The sequence below is a fragment of the Salvelinus namaycush genome, chromosome 40 (genome assembly GCF_016432855.1).
Source record: "Salvelinus namaycush isolate Seneca chromosome 40, SaNama_1.0, whole genome shotgun sequence".
Lineage (NCBI taxonomy): Eukaryota > Metazoa > Chordata > Actinopteri > Salmoniformes > Salmonidae > Salvelinus > Salvelinus namaycush.
Window position 1 is genome coordinate 18,454,184 of NC_052346.1, and position 15,860 is coordinate 18,470,043.

The window sequence follows — 15,860 nt, forward strand, 5'->3', positions numbered from 1 at the left end:
AAAGACTTATAGATGACCTGGAGCCAGTGGATTTGGCGACAAATATAAAGTGAGGGCCAGCCAACGAGAGCGTACAGGTCACAGTGGTGGGTAGTATATGGGGCTTTAATTACAAAACGGATGGCACTGTGATAGAATATGTACATATAAATAAATGGATGAGCAGTGACCTACTGGCATAGGCAAGATGCAATAGATGGTATAAAATACAGTATATTCTGTACATATGAGATGAGTAATGCAAGATATGTAAACATCATTATTAAAGTGGCATTAATAAAGTGATAGTGATCCATTGTTAGAGTGGCCAATGATTTCAAGTCTGAACTTAAAGGGGCAATCTGTAGTTGCTACATTATATATATATATATACATGTATATACACATTGATTCTTGAAGAATATAACTTATAAATGCCTCATGCGCTTAGTTCAACTTTCACACTCCATGAGAACCCAAAATATAAGAAGAACTCTTTAAACAGCGGCATATTATCAAGATATCAAAGTGTCACCAACAAAAAGGTAAACAATAGGCCTACAGCAAATGCAGCATATGACATTAATTTTTCACATTTAAATAGCACTTTTCAGTAGTGCTCAAAGAATGCAATCCAATGAGCGCAGCATTTATTTTTCAACTCGAATCAATGAGCCCAATCAGTCCTCCATGACAACAAAATCATAAACAACAGAGTAGGGCTGGCTAATAAGTCCTTAATTTTGGGGTTATGCTGAGGTAAAACAATTTGGAAAATCGATACTTCCATATTTCCAAGTCCTATTCTTGAAGATCAAGGGGTATAACATTTATTGGAATGACTGAAATTCTGATAGACTTTGATTTTTAATGTAAAGATATCATTTAATCGTATTATTATATGTAGTAGAAAGCGATGGGTTAGAAGAAGCCTACATAACCAACCCATAAAGTAAAATTTAACATCCAAATATGGCCAGATTTGTAAACTTTAACATTGATTTATCCTGCAATAGATATCGTTCAATTGGTAATATGCATTTTTCTCTTCTAATGCCTCTTAAGGGGAAAGTAATCTAAAAGTAACTGAATGTAATCAGGTTACATTACTGAGTTTGGGTAATCCAAAAGTTACGTTACTGATTAAAATTCTGGACAGGTAACTAGTAACTGTAACAGATTACATTTACAAAGTAACCTACCCAACCCTGTTTATCCCAAATATGACTTCCCAAGCAATGTCATTTCTTTCTATACCAGATATTCTTTTTCCCTGTCAGTTGTATTCAAAATGTACCATCGGCATAAATTAAATTATAAAATAGTTTATTTGAGAGTTTTATTGGTTTATTTTGACATATTCCCTTATTCTCTTGACAGTTGGTAAAGATGTCCTTCTGGTAGTGCTGCATCATACCTTCAACCCAGACTACACTGTACCTGACAGCAGCAGACTAGTGACCAGAAGTGATGTAATACTCACAGTGGACTGTCTGTTCCATGAGAGCCAGGGAGGACTACTGGAGTGTCCTCACAATGATGCAGCGGTCAGCATGGTTCTGAAGAGGCTGAATGTACAGCCAAAGGTAGCTAACCCTAATTCAAGGTTCAGGGAGGACCACTCTCCCCATTCTCCCTGCAACAGCCTCTGCTGTGTGGTTACAACCATGTTCAATAACTGTCAATGAATAACTTCAAATAGCACAAAATGCAAAACCATATAGTTAACCAAAATATTTTATTACACAGGGTCTGATAGTGTAAGAGAAAATCAATGGTTGTAGTATGAGTCAAATATTAGTATTTGTAATGAGTGTTTCTATAGATTGGAGCTGAAGAACGGATCAGAATCCCTGAGCAGGGTAACATGCTGGTAAGTACATTCACAATGAAGACTTTGTTACTGAACTCTATAGCTGTCACGCAGATTGTGATTGGGGTTTTGTATCAATGAATCATCATTTTGAGTACAGCATCTCTCTGTATTTGATGTACTGTATAATCTTTCTTCTTTTTCTCTTCAAACAGACCAGACATCTTGCCATTCTAGCTGTGATTCTGAGCTGTGTTGTAATGGTGTTGTGGCACAATTTGGGGTGAGCTGTTGTAACTTCTCAAGGGATATGTTCTGTGTTGGATTGTGATGTTATGCCTTTCATACAGTAGACTCCTGGTATGTCTGCACCCTAACACAAGGCCATTGTGTTCCAGAACTGTTGCTTGTATAAAGAACTGTTGTGTAAACAATATGATTGTATGATCACCTCCCACTGTATAAGAAACATCTAACCATTTATTCTTTGAGTTCTTCCCTGTGAAATCAGAGATAGATCTCCCCTGCAGCTGCTTGACTAAATATGTTTCTATTATATAATTAAATAGTCTCTGCCTTAATATTTGGACTGAACACCGGTTGTTGTACATGTTTCCTATCCTGAATGTATATATCTAGACTAATAAACTCCTTTGTCTGTTCATTCACTTTCTATAGATCCACGTTGGAACACAGAGGTAATTTTCAACAGGGCTCTTTTATTTTATTTAATATTTAGATTAAGGGGTGCATTGTAAAGTACTGTAAATGGTTAAACCTACAATACTCTTTTAGCTGACTGATCTATGAACCAAATATCCATTGTGCCAATTAACAAAAACATTAATACTTTTATCAATTACCTTTTTGACCTTCCTCTTTCTTGTCTGTTCAAAATCAAGTGGCACCCAAGTTGAAATATTACACAGTTGAGACTGGCAATACTTTGGATTCTCATATTCAGTTTATGAGTCAACTCAACAACACCACAAGATGTTTTACGGAAGTGAAGTCGCCAGTGGAGAGTGATGTCATCATGGCTTTCTGTCCCATCGTCTCCCGCGCCGGGACTGATATTGAAGCAGCACTGCAACAGATTCCAAGTACAGTAACTCATCCCAAATATGACTTCCGAAGCAATGTTATTTCCTTCTCTACCAGATATTCTCTTTCCACACCAGATTTACTCACAATGTACCAACGGCATACATTACATTACTAAATAGTTTATTTGAGAGGCTTATTGGTTTATTTTGACGTATTCCCTTATTCTCTTGACAGCTGGTAAAGATGTCATTCTGGTAGTGCTGCATCACACCTTTAACCCAGACTACACTGTACCTGACAGCAGCAGACTAGTGACCAGAAGTGATGTAATACTCACAGTGGACTGTCTGTTCCATGAGAGCCAGAGAGGACTACTGAACTGTCCTCACAATGAAGCAGCAGTCAAGAAGATTAGGCTGAAGCTTGACATGGTATGATGTCAATTAATCATCATTTTGAATACAGTATCTCGGTGTCTCTGTACAAGCACTGTACGGGACTTGACTTACCCCTAACCAATAAAAACAATAAATGCTTAGAAGATTTCCTCCAGTCTGGTCATGCATTTTGACATAATATACCCTGTTAAATAGAACCAATGAATGTTGAACATGATTTTCTGTTAACTTAAAAGAGTACAATTTATTGAACTCCCGATGTTGTTTTCATTTGTATCCCAAATGATGACGTTCTAAACCAATTTGTTGTCTCAGGTGCCAGATTTATTATGGACGGAGCTTGACATCTACTGGGGACTTAGACCGTGCCAACCCAGTTAATACATATTGATCCCTCCAAAGTATTACATATGAATCTTAAAATAATAGACATTTAATTAAATTGAAGCAAAAAGTGAATATCCAACAGAGATTGGTAATAAAAATATAGAGTAACTTTTTGAAGGTATACTAAAATGAAAATAATGCCTTCCAATATGGAGAAAGTTATCATATTTGTTTTGTTTTAAACCTTGCAATAAGGGGAAAAGCAAAATGTGGTTTGAGAGTGGTCTGTGTGTTTAAGCAGTAGTGATTGAGGTATTCCTGTTAGGAAGGGAGTTTATGGAGTCTAGTGAAAGTAACAAAGAATGGTATTTGGCTTTCAGATAGCAATCCAATAATGTAATATTTTAGTAATTTGAAGGATTAAGACAGAGGGATTGAGCATTGGGAGTGATATTCAATTAGAGGCTGCTCACTCTTCAAGGCTTGGTCCACTGCTCTTGTGTTTAAGTCGTCTGTTGTTTGGATTAGAGATAAACTCCCTGTGGAACAATAGATAGCCGCCAGTACACACTGAACTCAAAAAAGCTGTGAGACACAGTGGGGAAATTAGGGACAGTTTTTACAGAATTGTATGTCAATGCAACAGGTCAAAAATATTACAATTACAAGAGAGTTGTTTACTTTAGAAGGTACCCAATTCAGCTTTACGGGACACCGTTATCATCTGATGTGTCTGAAGTATAAATGTGTCTGAAATATAATTCTGTATACGCATGGGTTTATTAAGACTTCCTGCCCAAGATGCAGTAAACCCGATTAATGATCAATACTTTTTAGGACTGATTAAAATGAAGCATAGTGGAAACTAAATACATGTTTATTTTCTTTCTTCCAGGACTGATGGAATGTCCACTACCACGTTTTATTTCTCATGTTTATCAATGATTCTGTATCTCTCCCTTTGAAAGGCTTCCTGAGCCAAGTGCCTTGGGAGAGCAGTTAAAAGTGCCCGGATCCAGCTGCTAAGGGACCTCCCAAATGAAGCAAGGCCATTTTGTTTGTGTTTACCCTACAATTTTTTCCACTCACATGCCAGCACCCACACACAACCCACCTACTAATTAATATTTGTTAGTGGTTAATACTCTGTTTGATTTAGAAGTGTGGGGTCTTTTTTGTGTGAGTTTTTTACAGATTAGAAAGGATGCTGTACGCAAATTAAAGTTTCTATTGTCAGAGTTTTGTTTGCACACATGTACATTCTCTTGATTAGAAGACATGTACTGAAAAACACAATGTAAACCTGATACACAAAATGTTTCAAATGTTTGAAATTTAAATGATATCTGAGGTCCAGGAAAACAAATACTCACTTAATAGGGCTGACTGACCTCTGACCTCTGTTCTGACTTCCTGGTGAGGCCTGATCACACTTACTAGGAAGACAGGAGACATGTTTAAAAATAAGTTTATAATTTATCAATAGTCCTATGTGTGATTCAGATCACGAGAAGGACAGAGTCTATTTTACCATTACCTTATGGGATACAATTATTTCCTTATGGAATTATCAAGAGATAATTTGATTTTAATTTTTAATTAAATTTTTTTTAAGGCAGTGTTGTTGATTTTTTTCGGACGCATGAATCATGATGTGAGTCATGTGTCCAAAGGGGGAATTACCAGTCCCATGTGGCCCTTTAGTAAATATGCTAATTGTTTTCTTAACATGCCTGCCAGTAAAAGGAAAAATATATATAAGTGAATGGAAGTTTTCCCCACCTTCAGTGATATATGTGAATTGCTGTTGTTGTTTTCTTTTCTTTGTTTTTGTCTTGCATCAATAACAAATCTCACCAGATTGGGTCTGCTGGATGGTCAGGATTTCTCCCTAAGGATTAGCCTTAGTGAAAACATAGGTCAATGCAACCCGATTGTGGAAAGAAATATGGAAACAATGGTTTATATTAAGAGATTTATGCACCTCTGAAACTACAGATCCGTTGTGTGTGTGTGTGCAATTTTGATACTCACTCCTATTAATAAAGTATAATGTTTATTATGATTATAGTATTACCATACTATGTGGATTGTACAACCCAGAATGAAGGGTTTGAAATGATGAAATTTCTGGTTTATTTTGTGTTGATTCCCCTTACTTTAATAGAGTATAGAATATTTTGATATAGAAGCTAAAATCTAAACGCTTACATTTAAAATGTAATGATTATTATCACACATAGCGATAAAAGGATGTAATGTAATGGGAATTTTAATGTTTGTGGTTTTCTTTTAACTCAATTCTGTCTTCAATTCATGTGCTGTTCTATAAACCAATTTATGTGTTCATGCAAGTGGTTGACTGAACAAATCCTCCTCTTATCAGTAACTGCAATTTGGCAGTACGCCCAGACCTTGTTTTGAGAACAAACGAACGATATCTCAGTTTCAAGGTCTCAGCTTAGAGAAAGAAGCTTTGTGAGGTGTTGATCTGTCACATGATATGAAACAAAATGGTAATGAATAATTAATTATGTTAAATCATCCAAATATAACTTGTCTGTGAATAGCTGTATATAAGACAACTGCTGGGTCTGCCCAGGCAGAGCTCCTGATTGACATGTGAAATATGGTGCATTGAGTTGGTTGGAACCTTGTCAGGAGTTCACCTAGGGCTCATGATTGGGGCTGTACCAAATGATTGATGTATTAGAATAACTGATTATGCTTATGTTGTATTAATAGAAGGGGAGGGGTTATACGACCCCTCCCTCCTTACATTTATAGGGTCCTAGACTACAGATTAACAATATATATATACATTGAGGTTTTAAAATTGTTCCACAGTTGTTTTCTAATTCTCTCTCTGCCTTTTATAAAGAGAAATGAGAATGTGTGACAGACAGAACTCTGCAGGGGAGTGTAGGAGATAAGACTAGTCAGATTTTCCACTATAAATCAACTTAGACATTCACTGCAAATTTTTAGATAACACTAAAAGCCTTGTTTATATAGCTGTGTAGGTAGGGTTTTGGTCACATGAGTAAAAGATAATGACGTAGGCAGTGACATCACGAGGGCTGGACTTCAGGTTTAATAAAATAATATGGGACCTTTTCTTTGATGCAGAACTTACTCGGAAACATGCGTGCTATGTTCCTGATTGTGAACTTGTCTGCAATTGCATTAATAAAGGTTTTTGAATGATTTAATTAAAGATATTGTCATAATGCTAATTTCACCAATGATTGACAAGGAACAAGGAAACAAACCCCAACCTCTCCAGCGCAATAAACGATTCATTTAAGATTGACTTCAAGTGTCCCTGTGTAAGAATTTCCACTACATTCTCATTTTTCCTCTCCTTTTTTTACAGGCCAGAAATCGTGGCTTTCTATCTTGGATTCTAAACTTTGTCACGGTATATCAAATCATTGCAGTAACTATTCATCAACTACTATACTGAACAAAAATATAAACGCAAAATGCAACAATTTCAAAGATTTTACTGAGTTTATAGTTCATATCAGGAAATCAGTCAATTGAAATAAATTAATGAATGGTGCTATTAAACAAAAGTCAGTACTGCTGTGGATCTCATACAAGTAATTATTCTTTGATTCTATTGTGTTCATTGTTGTGGTCGACGTAATACAGTAATCATCAAAGGTCATATCACAAACATCTTGTGTTTTATGTTTCCTAATCTTTAAGATACACGTCCCTCTACAAGACCTCGTTCTGGCAGTCTATCTGTGATTTGGAGCAATATAATGGTTTGTCAAATCATTGCAAATGATAAAACTATACATCATCAACTACAGATGTAGGATCTTAATTTCATCACTATTTTGTTGCTGAAATGCAAACTTGTAGTGTATTTGAGTTTTAAAAGGGCTTCTAAATTTTGTAATTTCCACTTTTACATTTCAGACTTGATTTGTCCTAATGAAAAATGTATTAACCCCTACAAAAATGTCCATTAACTATAATCCACATAACAATTCACATTTCCTGTTGCTGCAGGATTATTTTCCTGATGTAGTAAACTGGCTCAAATGAACTGGCTCCTACATCTGTATACACTGACTATACCAAACATTAGGAACATCTTCCTAATATTGAGTTGATATATGATGGTATGTCAAATCACTGCCAAATTATACAACTGTACATCATCAGTCATGTGCCTCTTCGGGGCGACACTTTAAAATAAAGAAAAATAGAAGTCAAACTTATGGTTGGTGTCTGTCATAATGGAGCTGTTAAATAAGAGTCAGTACTGCTGTGGATCTCACACAAGTCATTATTCTCTTTCCAGTGGCCAGTGTCTTCAGTCTACAGCTACCTCTGTACACAGCTTTCATATGTGAAGCGGCGCTTCTGGGACAATAATTAGGTTCAAAGTAGGTTGTCATTCATGTGGTCATTGTAATTAGAGTAACCGTCACAGGTCAAATCAGGACCACTAACATGTTGTGTTTCATGTTTTCTAATCTTTTCAAGATCCATGTCCCTCTTCAAGACCTCGTTCCAGAAGTGATTAAAGCAGTTCCACTTTTGTACCAACAATGAAGACATGCTAATTGTTTTTATGGATTACATCTTTAATTTCATGGCCTACTTAAGAAAATGTCTTTACTTTTGATGTTAAGAGCACTTGCAGTTGTAATGTATAGAAATTGGGGCCTATGTTAAAAATGTTCATAAAAATGAATGGAAAATAATAAAGAAGAAACAGGATCTGTGGAAGGGGGTGCATCTCAACATCACTGCTAGTTTACACATGCATCCTACTTCTGACACCAGTGTAGCAAACAGTCGGGGGTAATCCGGGTTGCTTGACGCAATAAAAACTTGCTAGCCACAAACTCTATACGGATAGCTTTCTCTTTTTGAGGAGTTTGTAACAGGCATACAAAGGCTTCACTTTTTGCAATTGTTCAATGACTGAGCTGAGCTCAAAAGTGAGGGAAAAGGCGTTTGAATAAAACATTGCATTCTGGGACGTGTCCCCTGGTCGGGTTGTTGATGTCAAGGTGGCTGTAAACACCAAACGGAGACGAGAGCATGAAATATGCCTTAAATGAAGTTCCTTATTCAATAAAATCCTTAAAGGGCAACTCCACCACTTTTCAACCTCATTTTCATTATCTTCAGCACAATACAAGCACAATACCAGTGTCAACATTCACTATATATACAAAAGTATGTGGACACCCCTTCAAATGAGTGGATTTTGCTATTTCAGCAACACCCGTTGCTGACAGGTGATTAAAATCAAGCACACAGGGGCCGCCCGGCTCGTTGCAAACGGTGTGATGACCATTTCTTCCTAACAAAGACCGTAATTAATTTGCCAGAATTTTACATAATTATGACAAAACATTGAAGGTTGTGCAATGTAACAGCAATATTTAGACTTAGGGTTGCCACCCGTTCGATAAAATACGGAATGGTTCCGTATTTCACTGAAAGAATAAACGTTTTGTTTTCAAAATGATAGTTTCCGGATTTTACCATATTAATGACCTAAAGCTCATATTTATGTGTGTTTATTATATTATAATTAAGTCTATGATTTGATATTTGATTGACCAGTCTGACTGAGCGGTGGTAGGCTCGTAAGCATTCATTCAAACAGCACTTTCCTGCGTTTGCCATCAACTCTTCGCAATGCTTGAAGCACAGCGCTGTTTATGACTTCAAGCCTATCAACTCCCAAGATTAGGCTGGCAATACTATAGTGCCTATAAGAACATCCAATAGTCAAAGGTATATGAAATACAAATGGTATAGAGAAATAGTCCTATAATTCCTATAATAACTACAACCTAAAACTTCTTAACTGGGAATATTAAAGACTCATGTTAAAAGGAACCACAAGCTTTCATATGTTCTGAGCAAGGAACTTAAACGTTAGCTTTTTTACATGGCACATATTGCACTTTTACATTATTCTCCAACACTGTGTTTTTGCATTATTTAAACCAAATTGAACATGTTTCATTATTTATTTGAGACTAAATTGATTTTATTTATGTATTATTTTAAGTTAAAATAAAAGTGTTCATTCAGTATTGTTGTAATTGTCATTATTACAAATATATATATTTTTATATATATATAAATCGGCCGATTTAATTGGTATCGGCTTTTGTTTGTCCCCCAATAATCGGTATCGGCGTTGAAAAATCATAATCGGTCGACCTCTAGTACAGATCCCTGGAGATTTCAGAATCCCCAGGCAAGAGAGTATTCTTTCTTTTCACATGCACACCATTATTTTTCTCATATTGACTATTTCTTTATTGATCATAAGTTACTCCCAAATGTCACCTCTTCTGAATATTTACCCAGAAGTGATTTCTGACCATGGACCTTTAGACCTCGACAAACTCGTACTAATCTCTGGAGATTCAATTCTCTTCTCCTGTCTGATGCAGACTTCTATTGATTTTCTTTTTTCAAATCAGACAAGCTCAACCTCTCATTCTCTCTTATGGGAATAACTTTATTTTATTTTACCTTTATTTAACTAGGCAAGTCAGTTAAGAACAAATTCTTATTTTCAATGACGGCCTAGGAACAGTGGGTTAACTGCCTTGTTCAGGGGCAGAATGACAGATTTGTACCTTGTCTGCTCGAGGATTTGATCTTGCAACCTTTCGGTTACTAGTCCAACACTCTAACCACTAGGCTACGCTGCCGCCCCAAGGCCATACTTAGAGGATAAATTATTTCGTATTCTTCTCATTTAAAGAAAAATCAGAAAGCTAAACTAGAAGAACTCACTAAAGCCATCCTTCACCATCAATATGCCCTGATGCCATCCCCAGAGCTACAGTTGAAGTCGGAAGTTTACATACACCTTAGCCAAATACATTAATACTCAGTTTTTCACAATTCCTGACATTTAATCCTAGTAAAATCCTAGCACACATTTTTCAGTTCTGCCCACACATTTTCTATAGGATTGAGGTCAAGGCTTTGTGATGGCCACTCCAATACCTTGACTTTGTTGTCCTTAAGCCATTTTGCCACAACTTTGGAAGTATGCTTGGGGTCATTGTCCATTTGGAAGACCCATTTGCAACCAAGCTTTAACTTCCTGACTGATGTCTGGAGATGTTGCTTCAATATATCCACATAATTGTCCTTCCTCATGAAGCCATCTATTTTGTGAAGTGCACCAGTCCCTCTTGCAGCAAAGCACCCCCGCAACATGATGCTTCCACCCCCGTGCTTCACAGTTGGGATGGTGTTCTTCGGCTTGCAAGCCTCCCCCTTTTTCCTCCAAACATAATGATGGTCATTATGGCCAAACAGTTCTATTTTTGTTTCATCAGACCAGAGGACATTTCTCCAAAAAGTACGATCTTTGTCCCCAAGTGCAGTTGCAAACCATAGTCTGGCTTTTTTATGGCGGTTTTGGAGCAGTGGCTTCTTCCTTGCTGAGCGGCCTTTCAGGTTATGTCGATATAGGACTCGTTTTACTGTGGATATGGATACTTTTGTATCCGTTTCCTCCAGCATCTTCACAAGGTCCTTGTCTGTTGTTCTGGGATTGATTTGCACTTTTCACAACAAAGGACGTTCATCTCTAGGAGACAGAACGCGTCTCCTTCCTGAGCGGTATGACGGATGCGTGGTCCCATGGTGTTTATACTTGCGTACTATTGTTTGTACAGATGAACGTGGTACCTTCAGGCGTTTGGAAATTGCTCCCAAGGATGAACCAGACTTGTGGAGGTCTACAATTTTTTGGGGGCTGATTTCTTTTGATTTTCACACGATGTCAAGCAAAGAGGCACTGAGTTTGAAGGTAGGCCTTGAAATACATCCACAGGTACACCTCCAATTGACTTGAATGATGTCAATTAGCCTATCAGAAGCTTCTAAAACCATTACATTTTCTGGAATATTCCAAGCTGTTTAAAGGCACAGTCAACTTAGTGTATGTAAACTTCTGATACACTGGAATTGTTATACAGTGAATTATAAGTGAAATAATATGTCTGTAAACAATTGTTGGAAAAATTAATTGTGTCATGCACAAAGTAGATGTCCTAACTGACTTGCCAAAACTATAGTTTGTTGACAAGAAATTTGTGGAGTGGTTGAAAAACAAGTTTTAATGACTCCAACCTAAGTGTATGTAAACTTCCGACTTCAACTGTATATAAGCAACGCTTGAATTTACAATCTGAATTCAATCTCTTGTCCACTACAGATGCAGAACGGTTACTATTGCATTCACGTGGTACCTACTATGAACATGGCGACAGGGCAAGTCGTCTGCTCGCGCACCATTTAAAACACAGTGCCCGTCTGATTCTCCAAATTAAAGATTGCTCTCTTAGCTTGATTTCTGACCTTTCGGGGATCAGTGACACCTTCAAATCTTTCTACTCCCTATATACGTCTGAATTTCCATCAGATACTGCCAATATGACTACATTTTGGGGTGAACTGGAGACTCCCACAGTTGAGGCTGAAACTGGAGATACCTTGATTCTCCTCTCAGCCTTGAAGATGTTATTCAGTCTATCAAGTCAATGCAGAGCAGCAAGGCTCCAGAACCTGATGGGTTTCCAACTGAGTTCTTTAAGAAATGCTATACCAAGTTAGTCCCTTCACTTTTATCTATGTTTAATGAATCACTTGAATGTGGCTTTTTGCCACCTAACCTAACACAGGCTTCAATAGCGCTTCTACTTAAGAAGGGGAAAGACCCCACTTCCTGTTCTTCATTTAGGCCCCTAAGTCTCCTTAATGCGGATGTAAAGATGCTGGCGAAGGTGATAGCGAGGCGTCTGGAAGTAGTATTACCAGGACTCATATCACAGGAACAAACTGGCTTTATAAAGGACAGATATTCATTTTTTAACATTCGGATGCTGTTTCACATTATTTTTTCTTAACAATTCTCCAACTCCCTGAGGTGGTAATCTCCCTAGATGCAGAGAAGGAATTCAACAGAATTGAGTGGGATTTGCTGTTCTTAAATTGTATACGTCTTGTATACGTCTCCCCAGGCCAGTGTCTGAACCAATGACACCCGTTCTGATTATTTTTCCCTGGAACGTGGGACAAGCCAATGCTGCCCACTGTCCCCTTTATTATTTGCCATCGCCAATGAGCCCCTTTCAGTAGGTTTACGGGCATCCTCCTCTTTCTGAGGTGTAACACGGGAAGGAGTTGAACATAGAGTAACAAATCATCTGTATATAATGATAACGTATGTAAATAACCCTGTAACCTGTTTACCTTCTATCCTTTCTATTCTGGAGAACTTTGGCTCCTTCTCCGGTTACAAGCTGAATTTCCAGAAAAGTGAGTGCTTCCCAGTCAATCCAGCAATTCTACACTCCAGCAGACAGACTTGCCCTTTCAGCTTAGCCGCTCTGGATTCAAATACCTTGGAGTGAACTTAACTCAACATTACATGCTCTCTTTTCTGCAAACTTTGCTCCCCTTTTTGCGCAAATGTAAACTGATTTTCAGAGATGGAGTAGCTTACCACTATCACTTATAGGAAAGATTAATGCTGTAAAAATGAACAGTTTACCCAAATTCCTTTATCTATTTCAAACTATCCCATTGTTTTTGCCAAAAGGTTTTTTAAGTCAATCAATCAGGCTGTTACCACATTTATCTGGGGAGGAAAGGTACCCAGAGTCAGTAGATTTTTACTTCAGAAATGCAAGTTTAGTGGAGGGCTGGCACTACCCAACTGTTTATACTATTACTGGGCAGCCAACTTTCAGAAATTGCCATTCTGGTTACATGCTCCAGATACCCCATGGTGCCACCTAGAGGCACATTCTTGTATTTTTCTCTTCCTGCTTTACTTTGCGCTTCTCTCCCAACATCCCCCTCTCGCTATACTCGCAATCCTGTAGTGCTTCCCACACTTAAGATTTGGTACCAGTTTCGACAACATTTTAAATTCTCCGCTGCATCTACTATGGGACCTATTGATAAGAATCACTTATTTCCCGCTTCTCTAATAGATAATGCTTTCTCTTACTGGACAAGGAAAGGTATTAAGTCCTTCCAAGACTAATATGTAAATATAATTTTTTCTAGTTTTCCCAACCTGGCCTCTAAATACTCTTTGCCTCCATCTCACTTTTTCCATTACATTCAAATTAGGCATTGTGTCTCCTCCCAATTTTCTGGCTTCCCTGCTCCACCCCCTTGCTAACCCTGGGATGGCATATTGACTCTATTACCTCGACAGAAAGCCGTCATTTCTCAGATCTATCTGTGTAGTTTGTCATTGGACAAACACTCCACCAACAAAATTACATCTGCTTGGGAACGGGAAATGGGTGTTGAATTGACACAGGAGTGGTGGGATGAGGCGATTGATAGAGTACGATCCACTACATCTTGTGCTCGTCTTGGTCTCATACAATTTAAGGTTTTACATAGGGTGCATTTTTCCAAATCCAGATTGTCTGACATATATCCAAATGTAAATTAAGAGTGTGATAGGTGTCATGTCTCACCATGTGACCTTAGTCACATGTTCATTCAATGCTCTAAACTACAAAATTACTGGGATTACATTTTTAAAACTTTATCTGAGGTGCTTGAAATGAACCTGCAGCCTTGTCCCTTGATAGCTGTTTTTGGTATTCCAGAAAACTTGTCCGCCTTGGACCCCAAACATGCCCATATTGTTGCTTTTACATCCTGATTAGCTCGATGTAGAATTATTCTCCAGTGGAAGTCTGCTCAGCCCCCCTCTACATCTCAATGGCTCAACGATGTAATGTTCTTCCTAAAGCTTGAGAAAATTAAGTCATTTTTTAGAGGTTCCAATGATGCATTTGTTAATAAATGGCAACCATGTATATCATACTTTAATGGCTTGCAGAGGCTCCCCTCTGATGAGATGCTTTAAGGTTTCCCAGAAGGCATTACCAGTCGTCATTACATAATAGGTACAGTCATCAATATAATGCTATCTAGTCCAAGCAAGTTTGTCTAAGGTTTTCTGATCATTTATTTAATTATGTTTTTGTATTTTGAATCTGTATTGAGTTGATTGTATTCCCCCCCTGTATTCTTTATTGTTTATTTGTTGTCTCTGTAGAATCTCTGTAGAATTTTTGTTTTCTAGGACTGAATTGAGGGAGGGTGTGATATGGATTGGCTATATGGGGTGAACAGGATGGGTGGTTGGGAGGGAGGGAATCGAGGTGGGTGGACTGAGGTAGGGCGGAGAGGTAGGGAAGGGACTAGAGGGGTTGGGTGGATGTGTTGTATGGAGTTTGGGATATGGTCAAATCTTTGTACTTACATTGATGTACATTTTTGCAAAACTTGAATAAAAATAAACTCAGCAAAAAAATAAATGCCCTCTCACTGTCAACTGCGTTTTTTTTCAGCGAACTTAACGTGTGTAAAAATGTCTATGAACATAAAAAGATTCAACAACTGAGACATAAACTGAACAAGTTCCACAGACATGTGACTAACAGAAATTGAATAATGTGTCCCTGAACAGGGGGGGGTCAAAATCAAATAACAGTCAATATCTGGTGTGGCCACCAGCTGCATTAAGTACTGCAGTGCATCTCCTCCTCATGGACTGCACCAGATTTGCCAGTTCTTGCTGAGAGATGTTACCCCACTCTTCCACCAAGACACCTGCAAGTTCCCGGACATTTCTGGGGGGAATAGCCCTAGCACTCACCCTCCAATCCAACAGGTCCCAGACGTGCTCAATGGAATTGAGATCCCTTTCGCTGGCCATGGCAGGACACTGACATTCCTGTCTTGCAGGAAATCATGCACAGAACGAGCAGTATGGCTGGTGGCATTGTCATGTTGGAAGGCCATGTCAGGATGAGCCTGCAGGAAGGGTACCACATGAGGGAGGAGGATGTCTTCCCTGTAACGCACAGCGTTGAGATTACCTGCAATGACAACAAGCTCAGTCCGATGATGCTGTGACACACCACCCCAGACCATGACGGACCCTCCACCTCCAAATCAATCCCGTTCCAGAGTACAGGCCTCGGTGTAACGCTCATTCCTCCCACGATAAACGCAAATCCGACCAGCACCCCTGGTGAGACAAAAGCACTTTTTGCCAGTCCTGTCTGGTCCTGCAACGGTGGGTTTGTGCCAATAGGCGATGTTGTTGCCGATGATGTCTGGTGATGATGATGCCGATGATGTCTGCCTTACAACAGACCTACAAGCCCTCAGTCCAGCCTCTCTCAACCTATTGCGGACAGTCTGAGCACAGATGGAGGGATTGTGCGTTCCTGGTGTAA

At 38.4% G+C, this 15,860-nt stretch overlaps 1 protein-coding gene across 1 annotated transcript in view; it reads left to right on the forward strand.

Annotated features, from left to right (window-relative positions):
- Window positions 1-15,860, forward strand: part of LOC120033307 — a 55,930-nt gene that overhangs the window by 23,795 nt on the left and 16,275 nt on the right. The window contains exons 19-23 of the mRNA XM_038979588.1: window positions 1,360-1,565; window positions 1,805-1,852; window positions 2,008-2,075; window positions 2,471-2,490; window positions 2,695-2,895. Coding sequence (XP_038835516.1) covers window positions 1,360-1,565; window positions 1,805-1,852; window positions 2,008-2,075; window positions 2,471-2,490; window positions 2,695-2,895 — 543 coding nt within the window. The remainder of the gene's footprint in view (window positions 1-1,359; window positions 1,566-1,804; window positions 1,853-2,007; window positions 2,076-2,470; window positions 2,491-2,694; window positions 2,896-15,860) is intronic.